Raw genomic sequence first — 25,283 nt, forward strand, 5'->3', positions numbered from 1 at the left:
CTAAAACCTGGCACCCCCCAGCACTGCTGGCTGGCCTGGTGTCCACTGCAGCCAGGGACAGACAGGGCACCTCTCCATGAGAGCATGCATGGCAGGCAGCTGGCCGCAGCACCAGCTCACCGCTGCACCACGCAGGATGAGGCCAGAGACTGGGGGATTTTGGCACTGGGAGATGGGAGCGCAGGGGCAGAGACCCACAAGCAGGGCAGCATTCATGCCATTTCATGAGGGAAGTGAAACAGCTTTATTAGCAGGAAGTGAACACAGAGTTAAAACCTGTCCTGGGGACTAAAACCAACCCAGACCCCAAGGGCTCAGGCCCAGCTGGAAGCAGGGCTGGGCTCCCAGGGGAGCAGGGTTGTCCAAAACCCCCTATGGGACCTTCCTGCCTGCTGGTGGGGGGGCTGCCTTCCGCAGCCCAGCCTCCCCCTGGCCGGCTCCTGGGGTCACCCGGGGCTTTCTCGCCTTGCCTTGATCCCCCTTCGCCTTGGGGGCATCTTGCTGTGCACCCTTGGGCACCTTCCTCTTACTCTTTCCCACTGGCGCCTTTCGGGGCCCCTTTGCCCCAGCACCCACAGGGCTGTCATCATTGCCCCCTCCTGCGCTCTCAGCAGCTGCAGGGGGCCCTGGAGGTCCTTTGCCAGGTGCCCAGGGGCGGCCGGCAGCTTGCGGGGGCTTCACTCCACCACTCCTGGGCTTCGCTGGTGCTGGCGGCCTGGCCTGGAAGGGAGAGAGCACCTCAAGGCTGCTGCCATGCCACAAGCCACCCAGCCTCACCACTGCATCACCTCACCCTACTCACGTCCACGGGCTTCGCCCTCGGCTTCCGTTTCGCTGCTGTCGGCTTCTCCTTTGCGGTGCCTGTGGGAGAAGGGGTGGTGGATGACCCCAAGCAGGGGCCTCTCCACGGGGCTGGGGCAGCCCGGGGCAGCCGGTGGCACCACCAGCCTTTTACCTCATTGTCACGCACCCGCTGCGGGGGCCTGGGGGGGCTTGGTGGTCCCTTTCCGTCCCGGCTTTGGGGCCTGTCCTTTCTCAGGATCCGCCTGGCCCGGCGGCTGCTTTGGCTGCAGCTTCTTGGGGGCTAACTGGGGGCAAGAGAGGGGTGGAAGCGGGGCCAGGCGACACCTCGGTCCCCAGCCCCACAGCTTCGGGGCCAGCAGCCCCCCCCGCTCACCTTGAAGCGGCCGGTGGCCCCCATGGCGGAGGAGTTGCGGGGCCGCACCAGGTCCCCGCGGCTCAGCCCCTTGCTCAGCGCCTGCTTCAGCAGGTACTTGAGGCGGACAGGGTCCACAGCAGGGTACTTGGTCAGGATGAACCGCTTGATGGCGACGACGGAGACGCCCTTCCTCTGGTCCTGGGCCCGCAGCGCCTCGATGACCATATGCAGGGTGGGGGGGTGCGGGGGCCGCCGGCCCCGGGCCAGCAGACTCGGGAGCTGGGCTGTGCCAGCAGCTTCAGCTGCTGCGAGAGGCAAGAGGCGCCTCTTGGGACCCAGCCCCAGCCCCGAAGCGCTCACCCCCAAGGGCTGAAAAGCCTCCCAGAAGCTGAGCAGCCATGACCCTGCTCATCCCTGCGGGCTCACAGGGACCATGGCCACCAGAGTCCAAGCAGAGCCCCAGCTGCACGGGAGCCACAGGGCTCGGCAAACCCCTTACCCATCTGAGGGTCCATGGCAGCGCACACCGGCCCAAGCACACCAGCCTAAAGCCCGGGACCCAGGCAAGCCCAGCTCTGCTCACAACACCACCACCCTCACTCACAGGCTCAGTTCCCTTCCAGCTAATTTATCTGATTAGCACCCTAACTGCAGGGGCTGGTTAGCAGCTGCTAATTGCTCTGGTCGCCGCCCGGGTGGGAGCAGGTGGCTGGGGAGCTGAGCGCCCTTTGCCAAAGCTTTGCGAGGGGCTGGAGGGAGAAGGGGCACGTCCGAGCAGAGGGTTTGGACAGGGGCAAGAGGCTGGGGGGTCGCGGGGTGATTGCCCTGAACACGCCAGGGAAAGGCACCTACCTGCTGCCTGGTGGGTGGCGGGGTGCTGGGATTGCAGCTTGCTGACAGCACTTTGCTGTGGGACCAGCCTGCAGCGTGGGGCCCGCACAGGACCCGTTGCTGGTGCACTGGTGTGACGTGCCAGCTCCTTTCGCCCGGGATGGCCCCACTGGGAAGTGGGGAGCTGCACCGCCAGGGGAGCCTGATAATGGGGGAGAAAAATCAATCCCACAAACAAGAGGAGGAAAATGGAGAGCTGCTTTGTTGGCTAGCAAAGGCAGGAGTGACTCTCCACAGTAGCCCCAGGTGTGCGCTCATGAGCAGGACCCCAACTCATCCCTGCCCCCCGAATCCCACTGTGCTTGGGGAGAGCACGCCCAGCCCCACACACACGGGCAGCCCCTCCGTGTCCCCTCCGTGTCCCCTCCGTGCTGGCTCCTGGCGCAGCAACCACCTCACATCGAGGACAGCATTGTCCCACGGGCGGCGTGAGCTGAGCCCTTGGCCATCTGGGGTCCCCAAGGCACCCAGGGCACTTCTGTGTCACGGCCGTGTTAAAAATGTCCTTCTGGGATCCTATGGACACTTTCCCCGCTGTTCCAGTGGGGTAGAGTGTTTATGCTACTTTCTGTTCCGCCTGTGCTCGCAGGGTGCGCCTGTCACAAACCGCTCTTTGGTGCAGGAACAGCGTGAATATCCTCACCCTGGGGACCTCTGTGTTTCTCCACGGGCACCGCATCAGTCCCTTCCTCTCTACGCAGGAGTCGCAAGGCTTTTGTACGCATCGTCTGTGAAAGCCTGAGGAAGGGCCAGGATTATGTGACGGCCGGGCTGGGTCACGGCCTGACTCAGCAGACAAGTTACCACACCAATGTACGTGCAAAGGAAGACCTTTGTCAAGGTCTGTGCCCACCTGCTGAGCCTGGGGGCTGGATCCTGGCAGGGGACCCAGGTGCCAGCAGGAGCCAGGTCTGGAGTAAGAAGCTGGGAGAGGCACCCTGTGCCCAGGGCCCACATGCCCAGCTCCCCCTGGACCAGCACCACCAGCCTGTTCCCTGCTCCATTTCCAAATTCCCCAGGAAGGGGATGGTGGGGACACTGGAGGGCTGCAGGAGCTGGCACCACGGCAGGGTTGGGTGCACCTCCTCCAACCGTATCCTCCTCCTGGATCCAGCCATCAACCCTCCAGCAGCTCCGTGATGCCCCCAGCACCCACCTGGGCTGGCAGGGGGATCCCAAACCATCGCTTGCCCCTACCACCACCAGCAGCAGCCATAGGGCTGGGCATTGTGTGGGGCGACAGCCCACGGGCTCAGGGCCAGGCCACGACCAGCATGTGCTGGGGCCGGTCCTGCGCAGGCGGGAAAGCCACAGCACCAAGCATCACAGGGCTGCCGTGGAGCACAGCCTCGCGGACAGCAAATAAACACCAAATCCTTCCCCTCTTCCCTCCAAAACCAGCTCCCAGATTTGAAGTACATGAATCAGACATCAGCCTAAACACTGAATTATTCATAAACCTCTAATCTTTAGATTTCACTGAATATGCAGAAGTATCGATAAAAAAAAATAATGAGAGAATTGTACTTGCAAATTGCTCTTTATTAAAGGTTTAACTTGCATGGGTTCTATACGTTCCCTATTAGACCTTGCAAAGCTGCATAGGATTAGAAATCAGAGAGGATAATAATGTACAAAAATAGTTTCAAATGTTGATAACACTGAACAGCGAGAAAAACATCGTATTTGTATAACTGAGCTAAAAATAAAAATGAAGAACACTGCTACAATTGCAATATGCCATCTTGTAGTGCTTAAAACATATGTCGACGTCTCTGAGCCATATGCTCCCATGTCTTGCCTGCTACAGTGCGGAGGAAAGCTTAGCGATGCACCGATCAATCCTCAAAAGCACAAGCACTGGCCAAAACCTCCTACTTGGGCTGATGCCAAGCTGACTGCAGCTGCAACGGGGAGGTGCGCGGGAGGAGTGTGTCTCGGGGCACGGCCCCAGGCCGCAGGGGTCCGAAGATGCCTAAGGATGAATGGCGGGACAACGGGGAGGGTGTGCTTCCTGGTGGGAGGACATCAAGCGAGGCTGCTGCTGAGGGTGCAAACGCCGTGTGCGTGTTGCTGTGCTGGGTGCCTGCAGGAGCAAGCACCGAGCTCTCCCCCAGCACATCCAACCATGGTCGCACATGGCTGTGCCATGCCGTGCTGTGCCACCAGGTCCCCTCGGTGCCACCTGCTTGCTGGGCAGGATCCACAGCCATCACCTCTGTGGCACGGAGGGGCTCACATGCACCGGTACCCTGTCTCGTCCCTCCCGGAGGGGTCACGGTGCCTCCTGGGGCTTCTGACATGCTGGAGGTGGGACAGGGCTGGAGCTGGGAGCACCTGGCAGGCCTGGGGGCACCTGGCAGCAGCCAAACCTGCCCCAGGCAGCCGGAGCGCGGCGGGGCCGAGCGGGTGGGCGGCAGTGGCCGGGCTCCATCTCCGACGGCAGAGCCGGGAGGCGGCCCCAGCTCCAGCCCCCGTGGTGGCAGAGGCAGGGACGCACCCTGGCCCCAGTCCGGCCGTCAAGGTGGGACGAGGGAGGCGAGGACGGCTCTGCCGTGCCCCGGGGCTCGCGCACGGCGGGGCGGGGCTGTCAGACCCAGGGGTCTGCGCGCAGGGCTGGTGGGTGCGAGCTCTCAGCAAGTCAAGAGAAATGCACAGATTTACGCCAGTGGAGGAGCTAAGCCTTTGCACTTTAATTACAAAACGTGTGTACACATTTACAGCCTTGTTCCCAGGGTTCCTAGTACCAGGAGAGAAGAGCCTGCCCCGCGGGGCCGTGGCGGTGGTGAAGCGGGGCGGGCGGCAGCGGCGACGGCGGGGCTAGGTTCGTGTTCCCGGGGCGGCGACGTGCACCAGCCGCTCCGGCGGGGCCTATGCGGGAGAGACCTGGCTGGTGGAGACGGAGGAGGTCTCTGTCTTGCCAGCAGACGTGTCCTCGTCGCCCAGCGGGTTCTTGCCGCAGCAGAGGGTTGTGATCATGCAGTTACGGAACTGGAAGAGAGGGAATCCCGGGGTGAAGCAGGCAGGTGCCAGGCGGCTCCTGTTGCAGGGCTGCCTCCGAGCCCAGCAGAGCTGCTTGGAAGCCCCCAGCGCTGCAGTGCAGGAGGCGGTGGAGTCTCCTTCACCGCTGCTCAGGGACGGATGCAGCCCCAGCACTTCTACCGACCCAGCGCCTAGGTCATTTCAGATGGGATGGGATTGCATTTATGAGATTTATGCAACGCTAAGGATTAGCTGCACGATCACCCTCCTGCATGCTGGAACAAGATCAGCCAGAAACAACCCCCCCTCTGGTACCTCGAGGTGCCATAACTCTCTGCAAGCTGTTATAAAGCAAAATACAAAAAAGGAGATCGCCTGGCATCCTGCCAGTTACCTGTTTGTTCATTACGATGTAGATCACAGGGTTGTAGATGGCGGAGCTCTTGGCAAAGAAAGCCGGGATGGTCATGAAGATGGGCCCAAAGTCCGACCCCTGGTTGGTGAAGATGTAGAAAGCAACGCTGGCGTAGGGGACCCAGCAGATCAGGAAGGCGATGACCATGATGACGACCATGCGGGTCACTTCTTTCTCTGCCTTCTGGGTGGTGGCAGACTCCTGCTGCTGGGCGGCAGCCTGCAGGCAGAAAGGAATGGAAATGCGATGGAGCTGTGGAAGGCTGTGGCGGCATGGGACTGGGGTCAGGGCTTGGGGTAGTTAAGCTGCACGTCTGGAGTTTGCTATTTCCCTGTTCGTGGAGGGTCAGCCTGGCGCCTGAGGGCCCTTTCTGTCACCAGTCTGGAGCCTGGCGTGGGCCCCTTCACAGCACTGGGGACGGGGGCGGCCCCCGGCCCCCCGCCACTGGCAGGTACCCACCTCCTTGACAGTGCAAACCAGGTTCCCATAGCAGAAGAAAATGACCATCAGCGGGATCATGAAGTGAACCACAAACATGTAGACGACGAAAGATTCATTGTTGATCTCTGGCTTCAGAGTGTAATAGTCAATCCCGCACGAGCACTGCATGCCCTCGGGGATGTACCTGCAAGGTGAGCCAGGCAGGTCAGCGCCCCGCGGAGCAGACCTGCTGGAAGCCACGGCTGAGCCGCCACCAGCCAGGCTCCACGGCCCCAGGCAGAGCGTCCTCCCTACCTGGACCAGCCAAACAGCGGAGGGCCTGCACACGCGAAGGCCATGATCCAGGAGAAGGCAACGCCCATGATGGCGTGGTTCTCCCCGAAGCGGAAGTTGCTCATGGGCTTGCAGACCACTACGTATCTTTCGACAGCCAGGACAACCAGCGACCAGAGAGCAATTTCACCTGCACCGGGGAGAGAGAGGGATGGGGACATAGGGACTTTGAGCAGCAGGGGGAGAAAAACGCGCTGATGGCAGCCGAGGAAGACCCCTGGCAGCAGATTAATCTCCGCCAAGGGTTCAGAAGGAGAAATGAACAAAGGCCGAGTGCAGATGCAGTAGGAAGGCATGAGAAGACACCTCCTGGCTGCACTGCTGACCCACAGTAACCACTTTGCTGCTGTGTTTTGAGATCCATGGCTGGATCCTACCACTCATCCCAGACAGCACCTGCACCTGCAAGCCTGTGGTCCCACTCTGAGATGCAGCGAGTGCCCATCATCCCAGGATTTCCCCTCACTACCCACAGCTTCCCAGGAAATTTGTGCCACGAGGACCAAACCAGTACAACAGTTGCCTGTGGCTGAAGGCTGAGCTGAACAGAGGAGGGCATTTTTAGACACAATTTTTATTTAACATCTGTTTCGGTCAAAGCCTGGCTGACACGAGGAGGCAAGCCAGCTTTGCTAGCCTGTGCCACCATGCACCGCATCAGAGCAAATGACAGACTCAGCCCCACGAAACAGGAAGAACAAATTTGTCATCTCTCATCAGAAAGCAAGCCAAAAAGATGTGCAAATCCAACAACTGCAAAATCTGCTACTAGTTGCTTTTCATTGCTGCACTGTTGTTCTCAAGATACTGAGCAGGTGGCTACCAAAATAAGGTTAAAAAAAAAAAAAGTGTCATTTGTCACTTTCTTCACCTCCCACCCTGAAACACTGCAACTGCCTTGGCCCACATCAGCAGCAGACCAAGAACCTTCCAGATACCATGTTTTCCAAGATCATCTGGGCATCTTCCCTCCTCCTCCTAAAATCTGGGGCAATTCCTGGCAGAAGATTTTTGAATATTTGGAAAACTTACCGCCCAGTGTAGCAAAGAAGCCTTCAATGTAGCACCCTGTTACTCCAAAGACAAAGTACCCGTTCATTGAAGTGTACATGGTGGTCGTGAAGCCTCCAAAGACCATGAAGAGGTTGGCGACCGCCAGGTTCAGAAGGATATAATTTAGAGGCGTCCGGAGCTTCTTGTGCTGGATGGTAACGTACAGCGTGAGGAAGTTGATGGGGAAGCCGAGCAGGATCAGCATGAACATGTAGGCAGCCAGCGCCGAGAACTTCCAGGGCTCAGCCAGGTAGTACTGGGGGTACTCGAAGGGGCTCCGCACCACCCCGGTCTTGTTGGACATGGGCACGTAGAAGTCCTGGCCTTCTGTCCCGTTCATGGTTGCGGTCCGTGAGGTGCCTTTTGCTCTTACTCAGGGGTGTTTTTTGTGTGCGGGGGGATCGCCTCTGAAGTGGGGTTCCCGCCACCTCTCAGCCTTCACCCTCACCCCGAGGAGAAGCGGCTAAGCTCACCTCCGCAGCGTGCCCCTTATAAAGTGCCCCCCGGGGTAAGCTCCAGGCACTGGTGTCAGCACGATTAGGGCTTAGAGAATTATTAATCATAATCATCCAGGGGTAATTGGCTTTCCTGGGAAAGTATTAAGGTGACACCTGTTTCTGGCCTGCGCTGTCATTGTTGGAGACCACGGCTCATGGTCGTACATAAAGAGGTAGCTCTGTACCGCACCCTTCATTTGGGGGGGCCCAAACCAGATTGGCAGCTCCACTCACACAGCCTCGCTCCTCAGCACGGCTGTGCTCCCCAGGGAGCAAGAGTTTGGGGTGGCCCCGCACCCACGGCAGTCTTTCCACCCCACGCTCCAGAGCTGGACATCCACTGCTCACGCTGCCGTCACCCAGGGGGAAGCACTCGCCCCTCCGCCCCCAGGGACCCTCCATGGGCACTCAGGGGTGCGCTGCCCATCCGTGCAAAATGCCTCAGTTTCCCCACACAAAGGTACCAGGAATGGGATGCATTACCATCGGGTTGCCAGGCGGAGGGTGCCAGGAGAAGACGAGGCACACGGGGATCCTTCTCTTGGCTGCACTTTCTCAAGGGTCCCAGGCTGAGCTTTCAGTGCTTGCCAAGAAACAGAAGCTCCTTTCTGTCCCCTGCTAACAGGAGGGAAGTTTGTGGTTCAAAATCCCACGACTGCGGGTTTGAGGGCTGCAAATGGTGGCTGGACTGGGCAGGTGTGGTGTGGTCCGACAGTGACAGAGGGGTGCCCCAGGCCCGTTCTTACAAGGGGAAAGCAGGTCCATGACGCCAGCTAGTCCCCACTGGAGAGCTGGCCCCACCATAAGTGCCATTCCCTGTGGGAGGCTGCAGAAGAGTGCTCTCAGGCAGCACGAGCATCACCAACTCTTCCTCCACATGCCCTCAGCCACCTCTTTTTCTGCTACAGGATTTGGCTGGGGAGGTTTGAACACCACAGTGAAACACTGACCCTGCTGGCAGGTTTCCAGCTGTACCCTCTCCTCTGTGCCTGGCTTTGTATGTGCTTTGGGTCATGACAATTACATTGGTAACACCTAATAAATAACCTAGTCCATCTGTCCTGGATAGGTATCATTCTGCACTGGTGCTGAGAAGGCCGCTGGACAACAGCACTGAAGGGAGGTTCTGAGCTGAACCCAACACTCAACTTCATATGCTAGTTGACAGACATCTTTGGTCTCCCCAAAACCTTGCAGAATCATCAAATTCCACAGGGAAGTTGTCTTTGGAGCCTCCCATGACCTCCGTGTCCCTCTGCCTCCCCACTCAATGCACTCAGTTGTGCTTGAAATGTTCTTTGTGCCAGCCGGCAACTGAGTTAAACATTATCTTCTCCTAATTTGTCAGAGGCAATGGGACAGCACATACAGCAGAGTGAGCACAAAGAAGCCAACTGCAGAGGATCTCTCTTCTGGAGAAGGTGGTTCCTTACAGTTCACACCATCATGATTAATCTTTTAAGCTCCTAAGCTATTTTCCCTATCTCTTCTCTTTTTTTCCACCCACTGTTTACCACCTTTCTCATTAGCAGTCAAAAATGTTCCAGCTGGCAGGCAGGTACCAGCTGCTTCCCCCGCAGCAGCTAGGCAAGGACTGTCTGCTCTGCCCCTTGGTAGGGGACAGAGGCTGGAGGGCACCTGAGCACCCACCTCCCCTCTCTGTTTTGGCTGCAGCCGGGCGGGGGGGCTGAGCTGAGCATTCCCTGCAGCCAGGAGCAGAGGAGGGGACAATTGTGAATGCCTCATCCAGCACAGGAGGATGTGCTGGAGACACTGGAGCTCACAGGTGTAAGGTGGGCAGAAGCTCCCATCCTCTTGGCCTTAATAAACTTCCTTCAGTCCTGGCCCAGTTTTTACCAGTGTTCCCTGTGGGTTAGTGTTTAGCACATGCAAAAAGTTTAAAGGAAAAAGCACAAAGCGCTGTACTCAAGAGACCAAGCTGGGAAACCTTCACTGTAAGTGGGAAGGTCTGAAGGAGCTAAAGTGCTGGCACCACGGACAAAGGAAGACCTGGCTGGCTGTAGCCAAAGGCAGGCCACAATCACTCTGGACAGTCCCAAAGGTCTTCCTTCATGTTAACATGAAAATACCACGTCATCACACACACTCTGCTCATCATAAATCCCTCTCAATTAACTTTTCACATGTTGCCAAGGCCAGAGCAGTGCCACTATCTAATTGCAAATGCAGCTGTTCGTACTCATACCCGGGCATACAAGAAGGATTAAAGGTTTATCTTCCCAATACACAAATATGCCACCTTAAGCTCTGATGCAATAAGCCACTGCTGAGGTTAGCAGCTGCTGCTCAGAGCTTAGGGCCTGGTGTGCGTCACCACTGGAGTACAGCAGTGGGACAGGCAAGCAGTTAATGAGGTAGAACAGTGCAAATCAAAGAAAACAGTTGGGTCAACCACTCGCAATAGCTTCAGACAAAAGCGCCGTGGTGGGACTTCTTGTACATCCAGGGGCGCCTTATCATGAAGTTACCTGGGAGTTTCAATGGCAGAGGGCAGTCTGGAACTACAACATCTTCACAATGTACGAGATGTGTCAAGTATGGTTTTGCCCAGAAAAGCCCAATACACTTTTCAAACCTAGACAGTATTCACAGAGTTGTTTAAAAAAAGAAAAAAAAGCTTCCTTGTTTGATCCATTTTGTCTCTGTATCACGGCAAACCCTATCTATTTATTTTTATAATTTTTCATTCCCACTAGCTCTGCAAAGCCAGCTCAGTTCTGGGAGAACGAGCCGAATTCCATTCTGGCTCACATCTCAAACAGCATTGTTTATCCATGTCAGTCGCAAAGTCTTCATTGCAAACAGTGACAGATGAGTCAAAAAGCAGATGAGCAGTAATTAGAACAGAATGTTTTTGAAGTGGCAAATTCAGCAAACTTGGTCAGGAACCACTGAGGGACTCGGAAACCCTGCAGTGCCATTGCAGGGTGTCACTTTCAAGGCGAACTCAAGCAGACACGGAGACATCACTAGTTTCATGTGCAAAGTGTCTTTTACGTGGGTACCTGCTTTACCAGCACCCAACAACCTCAGCCAATAGCTTAAGACAGTAAAGTAGAATATCATTTCCCACTCAAAGCAAAGAGAGGCCGTGACAGACAGGATGTCATAACAACAATAGAACTCATGGTAACATGGGCACAATTTATACTGGATTGAAGTCAAGAGACCTATCGCTTCCCAGCTCCAATCCAGCTCAGCTGGTTACCTACACAAATTCTCCTGCTGTCAGAGAACTACTCAGTGACCATCCTCAGGAGATTCAACTACCCAGGAGTACAATGGTGTTCTGGGTCTGGCTGGGATGGAGTTAATTTCCCTCATAGCAGCCATGTGGCGCTGTGTTTTGGATTTGTGTCTAAATCAGTGTTGATAACACACTAGGGTTGTAGCAATAGCTGAGCAGTGCTTGCACAGCACTGAGGTTTTCTTCCCTGCTCTGTCCCTCCAGCGATAGGCCAGAGCTGGGCAAGAAGGGGGGAGGGGACAGAGCTGGGACAGCTGGCCAAAGGGGTATTCCACACCAGATGATGTCATGCTCAGAAATAAAAGATCAGGGAAAGGAGGAGGAAGGGAGGATGTTGTGTTTGTGGTGGTTGCCTTCCCAAGTAATCATTACTCACGCTGAAGCCCTGTTCTCCAGGAAGCAGGCTGGACATCTGCCTGCCACCAGGAAGCAGTGAATAAATGCCTTATTGCTTTGCTTGCATGCACAGCTTTGCTTCACTTGTTAAACTGTCTTTATCTCAACCTGTGAGCTTTTTTGCTTTTGCTCTTCTGATTTTTCTCCATAGTCCTGCAGGGAGGCAGGGGAGTGAGCAAACTACTGTGTGGGGGCTTAGTTGCTGCCTGGGACTGACCCACCACGTTTGGTCAAGCAGCTGCATCATTAAAATCCCCTCAGCCTCAGCAAGAGGCTGAAGTAGAAGGCAGAAGGTCCATCTCCTCTCACCTCTACACATTGTTTGCCCATGGCTCTGGACTGAAACAATGCTGGGGAAATACTGCTCAGAAATACTCCCTTAGCACATCACTCCGCTGCTCAGCATGAGGGCCAAGGGACCTGCTCGAGCTCAGAAAGGCCTATGCGCTCACACCACAAAGGTACACTCAGATCACAAACGCCACAAGAATGGACAGGGTACCAGAAGTCGTGGGAACTATCCTGTGATTTCAGTACCGCAGCAAGTTACAACACTTACGATTTTCTCAGCAGACAGTGAAGAACTCTCCTATCCTGGGTACAGAGGAGGTGCTGTGGGAAACCACTGGCTGACTGTGAGCCCTCAGCTGCTTTGGTATTCCTGCCTAGCACATTTAGAAGTGGGCAAATACATTCAGTTCAGCCCAGTTTTTTGTTAGTGGTGAATGCGCTAATGTTACTAGGATTACATACGTAGCAGTGGGCAGTTGAGGTACTTATGTCTGGGCAGCTTGGTTAACATGAAATGCATACTTCCATGCACAACCTGGCATTTTGCATTTTAACAAGGGTGAATTCTACTCAGATTAAAAGCTTCGCTCACCCTCCTCTCAGTGTGGCTGTGAGATGGCCCTCTATGCCAAGATCAGTGTAACTCTTACGATCACATTTTAAGAGCTCTAAACTCTAATGCTGTTCTTGCCTAAATGGAATAGAAAGGAAAAAAAATTCAAGCTCAGAAGCAGCAGCATTGTAGCAAATTCTGAGACAAAGAGTAGTGAAAAATAGTCCCATTTATTTGAAGATCTGTCAATAACAGGTACATATTAAGGAGCAAATCAAGTCCTAACACAAGTTGGAGTAAAAACAACGATTACTTCAAGGCTGAACTGGACCCTAGAAACATTCCTGTAAAAATCTGTGGCACTTCAGCTGCTTGCCTGGGGAATGTAGAGGACATTAACAAACAACAGACATTTTCATTTAAAAAAAAAAGTTACATTTCTTCAACTCAGTTCTACTCTAATGTACAAAATGGAACAAGATGACTTAACTAAGTTGTTAGGAAAACTCTAAGAAGTGTTTTGCCAAGCCAATAGGGGAGTCTGTCAGTTGAGGTATAAGATTGTTTTTCTTCATTGGTTTGACTCATCTATTCTCCGCCGACAGAATGGACAACAATTATGCTGGAGTACAAGAAGCTCATAGTCTTCTGTGTGAAACATCTGTTAATTAGGAACAGATTTAGGGACAAGTTAGCCTGTGACTTGCTCAAAGAAAACACAAACTGAGTTCAACAGCTTCTCTATGGCACAGACATTCTGAAGCTACCATTACAAGAGAATCGGCCTCTTACTTTCAATTGCCTGAGAGAGCTATAGGCTGGAATAGAGCAGCAAGCATTTCACAGACCACTGCCATTACTGTTGAAGAGGCACAAACCAATTAATTACTTTTGCAGAAGGAAGGACAAAAATTAGACAGTTTCTGTGTAAGAAAACATGACTGACTTCCAGTATTTCAAAAAGCCATTCCTGAGAGGGGAAGGAGAGGGAGAGGGACTGAACCACAAACTAACTTAGTTACTGACTGATTTTCCCTGCTAGACCAGGCCGAAAGTCAGAGACAGAGCAAAAATAAATAAATACAAATCAGCATTCATTGTTCAGTCAAGGTTTGCTCGAGAGGCTCTGACTTGCTGTCAGTGCAACTTCTCAAATTCAGCTACCTCAAAGTTTTCAGAAGGCAGCTGGTCCTCTGTGCATCACAGCGCTTAGTTTTTGGTTTTCATTGCCTTCTCTGTCTCTGCATCATTCAGGAATTTGCTGAATACACTTTAAAGTATGTGGTTTCAATGATTAGAATTGTTTCAGCCATAGGGTTCTCAGTAGGGTGTTTTTGGTTTGGTTTTTTGGGTGGGGTTTTTTTTTTTGGTTGGTTGGGTTTTTTTCAAACCTCTCCATAAAAACACTACCTGAAAACATGATGGACACATGGTAATGGAGGCATCTGGTAGCAGGGAACGGTAGTACTGCCATCGCAATGGCTTTGGCCAGCGTTTAATCAGGACGTCCCTCCGGCTCATGGACTGGAGAACAGCACGATTCACAATCACTGGAACGAATTCTGAGCCTCCTTGCTGCAGGGGAGCAGGTTTAGGAAGAACTACTGTTACCAACTGCAAAGCCCTTTGAGGATTAATAAGATGTTGTAAGAAGCAAAGTGAAATTCAGTAGAAGAAGCTAATATAGAATTGGCCTGAGACTAGTCCCACCATACTCACTGTGAGTTTTATCAATACCTTCAGCGACAGTAGCATTCAGCCATATCTCTAACTTGGTTTCAGTGAGCTACCATTATTCACTTTAACACAATTCCTTGTAAATAACACCCATGCCCACAGCCTTTATTAAAACCTCACAGTAACAACTGTTTTATAGGTATACCGCTTAGACACAGAAATAGCCTGGGGGACAGTCCCATTGTATCATTTTATGATGATAAAACCGAATTCCAGGAACGTTTACTTTAATATCTTTGTTGTTTTGAGGTTTTTGGGTTTTTTGGAGGGTTTTTGTTTGTTTGGTTGTTTTTTTAAGAAAGGAGTTAAATGGCAAATCCCTTTCTGTCCCAAGTGCCATCCCTCTCTTCCAGTCCCCTGCTTTGTATCTCTCTTGTGGTAGTCTCTGCAACACATTCACACCAGAAGAGCAGCATGGATTCCAAGTTAAAATTTTCTATTCATTTCTATTGTTAACAAGGAAGAAACAACTGGAAGATACAGGTAAGGCTCTTACCTCAAAGCTCAGTTTTGCTGTAAAGGGATCATCATCTTCAATAATATCTGTATTGTCATCAAGCCTCAAACTCTGTGCATCTAGATGCATTTCTTAAGGAAGAAAAAGAGTTCCTATAAAATTATCTGTTCTCACAGCAGCTAGCACTCACAGAATAAATATGAAAACATACCAGCAGGACTGGTACCCTTGTTGCTCCAGAGTATTCTCAAACTGCTACAGTGCCTAGTTTATTGTAGAAAGTACTAGAGAAGGGCTTGCTGTGATTCACAGTGACTGGGGAAATTTATCATGCGGTACGGCAAAACTGACCACAACCAAGTATGACATCAGCTCTGCCTTCTTCCCCTCTCTGCCCCCTTCTGACAGATGACAAAAAGCAAATGAAGCAACCTATTTAAATTATATTTTTGAGCAGCTTTAGTAACAGTTTGTGTTTTCTTGTGCACTACTCTGCACTAATATTATATGGCCTCCACAGCAACTGGGAGCTCTGGATGCCAAAGCATTACAAAACAGATTCCAACAGGAATGGTTATGAAGAAAGTCCATGCTGGTTTCCCTTGGCTAAGAGAAGGCAGCCTCTAGAGCAAGCTGTTAGGGGAAGTGAGTAACACACTTCAGATTCTCCCCATTCTTTACAGAAAGTGGTTAAAACAGAATAGGTAAAGCATGGCATTCCATTGTTAAAAGGAAATGTTTCACATGATTAGAAAGAAATTGTTCTGATGAAAAAGCTTTATGAAAATATTAGGTTTAGTGTAACAACCAGAGTGATGTTTTAACTAACTTGAAAAAGAAACATGATGCAATTGTACTTACATCAGTCATATGACAAAAAAAAAATGTTAAACCTAATGGGGGCAAAAAAATATTTTTTTTCAAAATTGTTGCTTTTTTCCCCCTAAGAAAAGAACTGGAAACCAATTTTAATCAAAAGGATACGGTCACTCATCATCTCTTGCCATTTATTCTCTCTTTTATTCAATCTTGGAACTTCAAGATCAATGAGAGCTACAGCTTCTTCATCTGTGATGCCATCTTCCAAATAGAACTCAACCAGATGCAGTACTTCTAAAGGAGTGTGAAAAGCAAGGAGCATTTGACCTGCAAGAACTCAGAAAATGCCTCCTAGAAGATACTGTGCCCCTTAAGAAATGAACACCCTCTGGCTTCTATGATGGCAGTGTTCTGCCCACATGTTCTTATGAAGCAAGTTAAATAAAATTAAACCAAAACCCCCCTCAACTTCTCAAAGGATTTCATCTGTGTTAATGAAACACTTCATACATTCAGTGTCTCATAATAAAGCAATGCTTTACTGCTGCTGCTATCTTGCAATGAAATCAAACAATCCCTGGGACAAGACGCAAGCACTTAGTCAAATCTAACATTAAAAGGAAAGATTTGTTTGGCCAAACAACACTGCAGAGAGAACAAATTAAGTATTAACCTACTAGGTTCATTTAACATTTATCTACTTGAAAAACACAACCAAATGCGATATTCCAACGCACCATAGGAGGAAGCGGAGAAGACGAAAGGTTGTCTGCAGTTAATGCAGACGTTCCCCAAGTTATTTAGCAAAGGATTGTTGGTAGAGCACCTATAACACAAGGGCACAAGCTCCTGCAAAGACACATACAGAGCAAAGTAATCATAAACAGATCAGCACATCCTGAACTCTTTCTTTTCAATTAAATATGGGCTCCCAGGGTTTATACCACTGATACTACATCAGTGCTAATCTGGAGAAATACTGCTGTGAAATCAGATCCTTAAACATCTGAAAATGCTTTCCCTTTTTAATAAAACAGCAAGTTCTCACATTAAAAATAGCTGTCTTCACCATTCTAATAATTAATTTTTCACCTTGCCTTGGCAGTAACAGAAGCAGAATTCTGCATCAAATACACAGTGACAAAAGAAGTTGAAAAGAAGGTTATCGAAGCAAAGTTTTTTGCTCTAAGGTTTGATCAAATTTAAGTTCTCCAATTAATTCATCTCTCTTCAAGAGCACAGTTATTTTAGGCAGTTCTTAAGATTGTGTTTCTATTATTTCAGGTGGCCAGGTGCATGTTCACTTGCACAATGCAATTTATTTTTAGTGAGTACTCCATGAGACATGGCTTTATAGAACACTGCAGAAAGTCAGACTTCAGTTAAAGAAGAAAAGGTGTTAAAATAAGACTTAAGGAAGGAAGGTCATTCAAGGGATAGGAGGAGGAGGAAAGGAGTGCTAGGAGTGGGACAAATGAAAGTGACCTCCAGCTGGACAGTGAGACAAAGACTGTGGAGTAATTGCATGTGGATCAGAAAGAAAAAGGCTTGAAAGAATTAATAGGCAGAGAGGAAGGTAGATGCAAGACAGGAGAGGGAGGATGGAAGCTGCCCATAAAGAAAGGACTGATTTTAATTTGTTCTCAGGAGCAAAAGGAAGTCTGACCTGAATAATAATAATAAAAGGACTGTCTTCCCAGCAGAAATATAATTCTATCACAGAGCTATGCATAATATATTTCAGATTTTTTGTTGTGCACAGAGCAACTCAGATTCTTGGATTAGGCCACATATTAATGATTAACATGAAACACATTACAACTTACTTCGCTGTCATGGAATGGCTTGGATCGGATTGTCAGGCTGCCCAGCTCAATTGATTTCTGGAACCTAGCTGGGATCTGCAGTCCCTGTAACTTGTCATAGGCATGACGAGCCAGTTTATATGCACCAAGAGCTTTACTCTGTTTTGCCAGGGCAAATAATGTATTGCTATAATTTAATTAAGGAATAAAAATACATATGGCATTTCAGAAAAACTGCAATACTCTTTCTAATAAGAGAAGTTGGGCAATGAAGCACATCCAACACCAGTACTTTAAACAGGCTTTAACAAGAGAAATCTATTTACACAACTCCATTTAAAAACGAGTGCGAAAGGACTATCAAAATGTCTGTGGGCAATTATTAGCAAAGTAAGGAATTGACCCTACATAAACATTGCTTTAGTTAAATATTCTGACTCCGTTTACAAAATTTCAGTAATTTTAGAGCGAATGGATTTCCCCCAACCAAAAAAAAAAAATCTTACAACACCAGCAACCCACTGACACCAACTAAATACACATCATCTTATTGGAAATAAAGCATATGTTCTGTGTCATTGACCAAGGGTTGTCTTTCCCTTTCAGCAGAGTATAACAGTAACTGCTGTTTAGAAAGCTACTGATCACAAGACACATTATGAAAGATTATACATTTATAAGTGAGGAAGTTATGAAAAGGAAAGCTAACATCCCATCCAAAGCCATAAATGAAGTGAAAAGGAGAAAATCAGGCCTCCCTGTGGCATCCAGCAACCCTTGCTATCTTTTACAGACAGGTGCATTTCCACAGGGTTCACACAGACCGTTTATGAAGTACTCTCCAAAGATGCAATATGCACTAACAAAGCTGTGCAAATGTTAGCCTGACAGACACTACACAGCTATACCAGCCTCATGCGAAGCAAACACTCCTGGTTCCCCCCCCCCTCCTGTCTCAGTTCAGTCTCCTTGTAACAACACTGTCAAGATTCAGAGCCAACATCCTGTTCCAGTGACTGGTATTCTAGAACTTGCTTCTCTGACAAAGGTGATACACCAGACTGGGTGGGTGGTTTTGAGAATTACATGTTAGCCGATTTGTACAGCTCTCCAAAACTATTTAAAAAAAAAAGGTAGCGCAGTTAAACACATAATGGCATACAATGGTTTGAAGATGCTGATTATTTCCTTAGGGACAAAAGTCAGTTTCCATTAACTATAACCAACAGCTGAAACCGAAGATACCCTAGAGGAGATAGCTGCATTGTGGATCAACATCAATTATTTCTTTCATGTATCTCACAAGATAACTTCTCGATTTTGTACTGTATTGGAAGGATACACTTTTGAGATCCCCAAAGGAGTCTCCTTTGTTAAGCTGTGAAGCAGAAACCTGGAAATATTGAAGAGGGTTTCAGGCAAGTGGAAACTGAAAGGCTCCTCCTGCAGTATTAAACATACAGACACATATTTCTAAGCTGGAAAACCAACAACTCATATCGCTAAGCATCACAGCACTAGGCATCTCAAGTACTGTGTTTTTTTCATACAGTTGCAAAAAGAAGAGGTGCTGACAGAATATAGCAAGTGGATTTTGCATGTCTTTATCACCAAAGCTCATGTCTGCTACATGCAGAAAAAGAGAGAGAGATACGTGTACCTAAACCAGACTCTTTAACACACTATTTAAAAACAAGGACAGACTGGCCAGCAATAGTGTAGTCTCCAGCACTTGTAAGGTCTGAAATAGTCTGACCAGCAAAGACCTCCATAGCACAGTCTTCTTTTGGGCAAGGGCACAGATAAGGGTTCTCAAATGTGTTACAACAGATATTTTCACCAGCAGTGGCAGCAACATTGCTACAATTGCTGGAAATCGCAGGAGCGCCTCACTCATGATTGCTTATCATTTTGGGGTAGTTTACACACATCACTACTGTTACACGTACCACACTGTGGGAATCCCTAAGCTAGGGTGCCTTCTGTTCAATCTTGTTTTCCCATGATTAAAGGAAAAGCTGACTGTAGCCTGTGTGGGACCAGAGGCTCAGGTCACTGTGGAACAAAACCGATAAAACTAGCAAAAAAGGGCTGAGGGTGGGAAGTCAGTCATCGTCACATCATCTACTCACACTAAGACAAGCACAGATCTGCTAAAACTGCAATGCAGTTTTTAGGAACTGAGACAACAGAAGTTCTTGTACAGTACAGCAGAAGGCTGTATAATAAAATAAAATAAAGTTACTATACAGTATCACTAATCTACACCCTATTTAAATGCCTGAAAAGTAATTAATTATTCCTAGTTATTTCTGGACTCCCTAAAGAAAAATGCTCAGGAAGCATAAATACACAACTTCTAAAGTGAATATCTTACAGTGTATCTTTGAATAGAGTGATAGACATGGTAAACTTCTGCCAAATGCTGGAAGTGATGAAACTTCTGTAACATTTCAGTCTTCTGTTGTTCATTCTCTGCGGGAGGCAAAGGCATTAGTGTAAGTCTCCAAAATGAGTCTATGAGACTCAGCTGGAAGAAAACAGCATATTATGATTTTTAGCGCCAGTACTTCCAAAAGAGGTATGTACCAGTTCAACTGTGTCCCATCTACCTGTGCAAACCACACATTACACAGACTTGCCGTTTTTCTGAGGAAATTTCTGGTCTAAAACAAGCATGGTAAAACACAAAACGGTTGAGGCAATGGTTTTAACATAGCTAGAGGCTATAGCTTAAAGGTAGAAAACAGTAGGTGTGCATCACTGGAAACCTCATCCTTAACTTCAGAGTTTACAAATAAAATTAGTTTTGAAACATTTGTTTCATAAATACTAAATACACTAGTAAACCACTTGGAAAAGTTTACTTCTCTATAAAATACCTGAAGGGTAACAGATGAGCACTATCATGCATCAGCTGAACAACAAAAAAAAAGTAGTTATAGCACCAGGCAAAAGGCATTATTAATCTTTAGTATTCATTATTACTAAATTACACCTATTAATTACTGGCTCCACCTCTCTCCCAGTCAAATACATTCAGAAGACAAGACGTTAGCTAATGAACAATCAGTTTTACCGCTGTTGGCACAAATAATTTGTAAAGTACGTCTCCAACCTATGTTCAAATACTAGATGTATCTTACACTCCAACATCATCTTTTATTTACTAGTACGTTAACCATCCTATCACTTCTCCAGTTAACGTGTGTTGTGGGAAGGTACTTGAGGATGCATGGTCCCAGGAGACATGATTTTGATTCTAGTCAGATTTCAGAAGGAGGCCTAAGCATGCTGATGTTGCTGTTTTGCTTATTTGTTTTAAATAAGCACATGGGAAATTGAGGGGAACTACAAAAATAGCACAAGCCAGAGTTATGCACAGCATTAAAAAAAACAAAACAAAGCCACACAACAGTGAAGTAGTTGCAGCAATGCTATCACAATTCAGTAATTGTTCGTCTACATGCACAAGAAAGTAACAAATATAAGCTTCCTTTCAGTTACTTACCTTGGGCTATATCTAAACACTGCATGGAAAGCATCCAATAATAATAGGCTGCATCGTTAAATCGGCTTTCAACCACAGCATTGTGCGTTAGCTGCTCCAGCACTCTTACCGCTTCACTCTGCCTGCCAGCCTTGTGAAATGCTACAAAGAAGGCCAAAACAAAGAGGATTTTACAGTGTGATCATATCAATTAACTGAAATTAATGTTTTTAAATTAAGAGCAGTCTATTCAGCCAATATCAAATAGTCTATCCAGGGCAGGATAAAAAGGATTATACACTGCTATTTTTCTCCTTGAAAGCAGCAACACTAATGGAACATGAGAAGCATCTGTAGGTATTTTGTGGCTTTTGCACTGCCTCAGCAGCTCTTGAGCTTACAGATTTTGTACAATGCTGGTTGCTTTTTTTAAATATAGAAAAGAGCAAAAATGCTATCATGATTAGATCTTTATACAAACAATGGCAGTCTCTAAACACTGCAAATCACAACTTCATTCAAAAGTACAATAAATTAATGTTTGAAGTTAGTGGTCTGGTTTCTAATGCTGAATATTTTGAAAGAGTACAGCATTTACTATATCATTCTATCATTTATTAACAGCATTTCTTTATTTGATGCTCAGAAGCCCGTATAAAGTAAGATCCTGAATTCTTACTTGGTAAACATGCATTTGGCAAACAGAGCCTTCACATAGAGTAATGGGGATAGGGGGACGGGACATTAACCCCCAAAAACCCAACCCCACAGCACAATGGCCTCCTGACTTCAGCTAGCTCAGATATAACCAAATTCTCACATAGCTAGGCAATGATCTCTAGCTCACCCAATTCTGGGGCATTTATATTTGCTGAGCCACAGCAGAACAGAGCTTTGCGGAACAAACTGGGAACAATGTACCTATATTCAGAGTACTATGTATAAACTACCAAACTGCCCTAAAACCAGGTGCCAAGACACACAAACTAGTTTTATGTGGAGACAGATCATGTCTGGCATGTTCACCAGCTTGGCCCTTATAAGCAAATGCAATTACACACTTAGATTCGAGCTGGCTCTGGAAACAACAGATGCAACAGTCACATGGAGCTGCACCTGAGAAGAGTATCTATACTAAAAACATGTTGGCTCCACATGGAGCTTGCTTCAACATCTCCTTGTCCCTGGAACAGTTTATGAATTAAATTTTGAAGCCTGTCTACATGATGGAAGGTTGACAGTTCTCTTTAAAGGTAATTTTATAAGCCTAACGAAATACATGAAAATTCTTAAAGAAACAGGAAAATTTTACTTGTACAAACCCATCATTACCTAAATATAAGGAAAAACTATGCTTTCCACTCAGGTTAAGGCAGCTGCCATATTTTGAATTCTATTGTGCTAAAAATATTAATACAGACAGTTCAGCTTATTGCCAAATACTGTTGTCGTGTGCCACACTCAGATATACAACGAGATGGGAAATCTGGACCTGTATTTAGATGCCATCATTTTTGATAGATCCATCACATTTTCTTACCAAATAAGGAGACCTCCAGCTACTTTAAGACTGGCATGAAAACACAGGTTCTATTTGGTTTTGAATCCCACTAATGAGAAACTCTCCAGGGCAGATGGTGGATATTCTGTATTGGAAAAGTCTGGCATACATTTTGAGTGACCAGTGATCTGTCAGTGACACTCTTACCTTTTTGGGCTTCTTCAAATCTATCATTCTCTGCTAGCCACTGAGCATAAGGGACATAGACATCATCTTTGAATTCAGGATGCTTTTCACTCAAAGCAAATGCCTGAGGTAAATAAAAAAAAATAATCATTTTTAGAATACTGCATGGTTTAAACAGTTAAAGGGTTTAGAATATTCCATGGGATCAGTCCTTTAGCTCTAAGTAAATTCAAAATAAAAATACATACACAGAATAAAGAGTGCAATCCATATTTTCTCCAGTATGAAACTAATGTATTTTAAAATAAAAAGCAATCAACAACAAAAGAAAAGCAGCTAAGCATAGTAATGGTCTGGTTATTGAATCAGGGAAACTTGAAAGTGATTATCGAAGAAAATTTAGTAGATTTCACAGCAAAAGACAAAAAAAATTTTTATTTTTACTGAATATCTCTTCTAAAGAAATTGAACTAACACTGTAAATGCAGTTTAGATTCACTTTCTAAACTCACCAACTAGTCAACAAAGGACTAAGTCTACAGTTTTCCAAAGCACTGATATAACTGGGGATGGAGTTTGTCAATTCCAGCAGCACTTTGAAAACATTTCCTTAAGAAACTACTATCAAAAACTTAATGTGAAGAAACATGAACAAAATTAATGGTGACCCCAACTATGAAGTGGGTGGTACCAGCAGATCTGTGTTTTTATGGAAAAACCCAGTGAAGTCAGAACTTTACCTAATCAAAATCATAAATCCAGTTATAGAGTGGGGTCCACACTAATACAGCACACATTCATCAGATCTAAATTATGTATATGGTGTTTTCACTCAGGTGTGTCCAAGTTATAAATAATACAGTATAAAGCAGAATTTGCCATGATTTAATTACTGTGTATTCTTTCTGATGGACTAGAAGCATGCCATGGATTATCATAGGAAGTGGGCAATTATAACTCAACAGGCAAAAAAGGTGCTCAGAAGTGAGACCAAGAAAAATTCAGCCAGGAAACTAAAAAAAACCCAAACAAAACCAACCAAACAAAAACCCACCACCAAACAAACACCGAACGTACAAAATTAACTTAAATACTCTGAATCGCATTGTACAGAAGCCTCCCTCCCTGCGTCTCCCTTCACTACAGTGGTGGGGGAGGCAGACATTTGTCTCCCTTTCTTGCAACCAGGGACAATAAGAAGTAGTGGTTTTAAACACAGAAATCAAGGGCACACTTACTTCTTCCCAGCGATGAGTCTCCACATGGAGATGGACCAATGCTTTCAGGTCACCAACCTTCATGTAGGTTTCTGCTGCATAGCCAGGGTTATCAAGTTTCTTAAAATAGAAGGCACATTTTGACAAAGGCTCACGCTCAGCTTTATCCAGTTTTCGAGCAATTTCAATTAACCTAGACCCAGTAAAAAGAAGCCAGATATTTCAGGTTCTGCCTTGTTGTTTTGCCTTTGTGTTTAATTATTGTAATGACTTTACCTTTAATCAGTTATTATTTAATAAATATGATAATAGTAGTACCATGCAACACTGTTTAAACAGTTTTCAGTAAATATTCCAAATTCTTTTTTTACCTTTTACAAACTTGAAACCTGTTCTTTCAATCTCTACTCATACGTGCAATCCTGTTTCTCAGACTCTTTGCATATTCATGAAGATGGAGGGAGGGAGTAGGTCCTACATGACTAAGTGACATGGGACATACTTCCTCAACCCTGACCTAAACAAAAGACCCTGAATAAACATTACTCTATTTGCCACACAGCAAAACTGAGGCAAGGGACAGCCAAGTGACCTGTCCAAGACGTTATGGCAACTCAGCTATCGACCCAAAGTGTCACCTATTGCAAATCAAGGAGAATTTGACCAGTGACAGGAGTAGCCCCAGAATTCCTAGGGCTTCTGTGATCTAGTTGTCTTCTCTACTCACTAGATGGTTATCCGTAACAGCTTAAAACAACAGAAACAGGCTATCACATATAAGCACTACTGTGATTACTCTGAAAAGCTTAAGGCATGCATATTTTAGAAGACAGTCTCATGCTACAGATGAACCCATTCATACTCCTTGCTGTTGTAATGCATTTGTTTTCATAACATATTTATGTCCCTACCCTCTAAACATATGTAACTTTTAAAACATTTTTAACTGTAGATGATGTGCTTCAAATACTCAATTTGATATAAACAAAGGCACATATTAAACAAGCTTTGTCTTACTTCAAAATTATTCAGAATTCATAATAACTCATTTGAGTTTTTATTATATATTATCTCTGAGATGGAACTAAAACCTACATATCAACCCAGCCATGGTCCCCACTGATTTCTATGGCCTTCATGTGCTCGCCTGCAGACAGGTACATCTCCACTGCTGCTTTTGGTTCATTGATATTCTTAGCCCAATCTGCTTGTTTTTTTATTAGCATCTTTGTGTCTTTGGGGTCTCCAGATCCCAGAAAATCCTGAAATAGTGCAATACAAAAGTTTGCATTACCTTCTAGCCACAAACATTGTTACAGTCCAAATTCTAAAATACATAAAGACTTTTTAAATGAATATCGTTATGACTCCTAAGAAAAGAAATATTGCATACAGAGCAACATGAACTGATCCAGCCTTCAGCCAGTAATCATCAAGGCCCAATGTTTGGTAGGAAACAATGGCAAATCTCCTGTTCAGATAGTTTTCAATTAAAAGAAAAAAGGTGGGAGATTCTGCGAGTGCCAGGAGAAGGACAATGCAGATGCCTCAGAGGTAATCAATATATCCCCACTTGATTTCTTGGGAAGCTTGCTCTCTGTTGATCCTGTTTAAGTGGATACAAATTATGATTCCTGCATGCTTTTCAGGAACATGCCTTTCCAAAACAAAACAATACTAATCTCAAGAACTGTAATAGATCAATTCCAAGTTTCATATTTTCTTTTGCAAGCCAAGAAGGTACAGCTTCATTCTCAAACATGAGCTAGCCCCACCCCATCCTTAGGTAACA

At 47.1% G+C, this 25,283-nt stretch overlaps 3 protein-coding genes across 5 annotated transcripts in view; all 3 read right to left on the reverse strand.

Annotated features, from left to right (window-relative positions):
* Window positions 1-372: 372 nt before the first annotated feature.
* On the reverse strand, window positions 373-2,775 carry LOC104835225 (histone H1oo). Its single transcript, XM_010573115.1, is given in 5 exon segments — window positions 373-720; window positions 803-861; window positions 956-1,088; window positions 1,178-1,464; window positions 2,658-2,775. Coding segments are annotated over 5 exon segments (945 nt in total).
* Window positions 2,776-4,714: 1,939 nt separating this feature from the next.
* On the reverse strand, window positions 4,715-7,794 carry RHO (rhodopsin). Its single transcript, XM_010570157.1, has 5 exons — window positions 7,254-7,794; window positions 6,183-6,351; window positions 5,907-6,072; window positions 5,427-5,666; window positions 4,715-5,041 (listed from the first exon to the last, which is right to left on the reverse strand). Exons 1-5 carry the CDS (start codon window positions 7,612-7,614, stop codon window positions 4,922-4,924), a joined length of 1,056 nt encoding a protein of 351 aa, XP_010568459.1. The 5' UTR covers window positions 7,615-7,794; the 3' UTR covers window positions 4,715-4,921.
* Window positions 7,795-12,548: 4,754 nt separating this feature from the next.
* The window catches only part of IFT122 (intraflagellar transport 122), a 33,449-nt gene continuing 20,714 nt past the window's right edge, over window positions 12,549-25,283 (reverse strand). For 2 of the 3 annotated variants that reach the window (XM_010570180.1, XM_010570170.1), the window contains 12 exons: window positions 24,587-24,753; window positions 23,513-23,684; window positions 22,296-22,398; window positions 20,609-20,749; window positions 19,475-19,572; window positions 18,440-18,540; window positions 17,119-17,284; window positions 16,030-16,141; window positions 15,458-15,586; window positions 14,513-14,592; window positions 13,690-13,854; window positions 12,549-12,940 (listed from right to left, as the gene is read on the reverse strand). In XM_010570180.1, the coding sequence (XP_010568482.1) occupies window positions 12,851-12,940; window positions 13,690-13,854; window positions 14,513-14,592; window positions 15,458-15,586; window positions 16,030-16,141; window positions 17,119-17,284; window positions 18,440-18,540; window positions 19,475-19,572; window positions 20,609-20,749; window positions 22,296-22,398; window positions 23,513-23,684; window positions 24,587-24,753 (1,524 nt within the window). In that variant the 3' untranslated portion in view covers window positions 12,549-12,850. The remainder of the gene's footprint in view (window positions 12,941-13,689; window positions 13,855-14,512; window positions 14,593-15,457; window positions 15,587-16,029; window positions 16,142-17,118; window positions 17,285-18,439; window positions 18,541-19,474; window positions 19,573-20,608; window positions 20,750-22,295; window positions 22,399-23,512; window positions 23,685-24,586; window positions 24,754-25,283) is intronic. The other variant, XM_010570186.1, reaches the window with a different exon arrangement.

Source organism: Haliaeetus leucocephalus, unplaced genomic scaffold (assembly GCF_000737465.1).
Source record: "Haliaeetus leucocephalus isolate CR32 unplaced genomic scaffold, Haliaeetus_leucocephalus-4.0 Scaffold2, whole genome shotgun sequence".
In the NCBI taxonomy this organism is placed as follows: Eukaryota; Metazoa; Chordata; class Aves; order Accipitriformes; family Accipitridae; genus Haliaeetus; species Haliaeetus leucocephalus.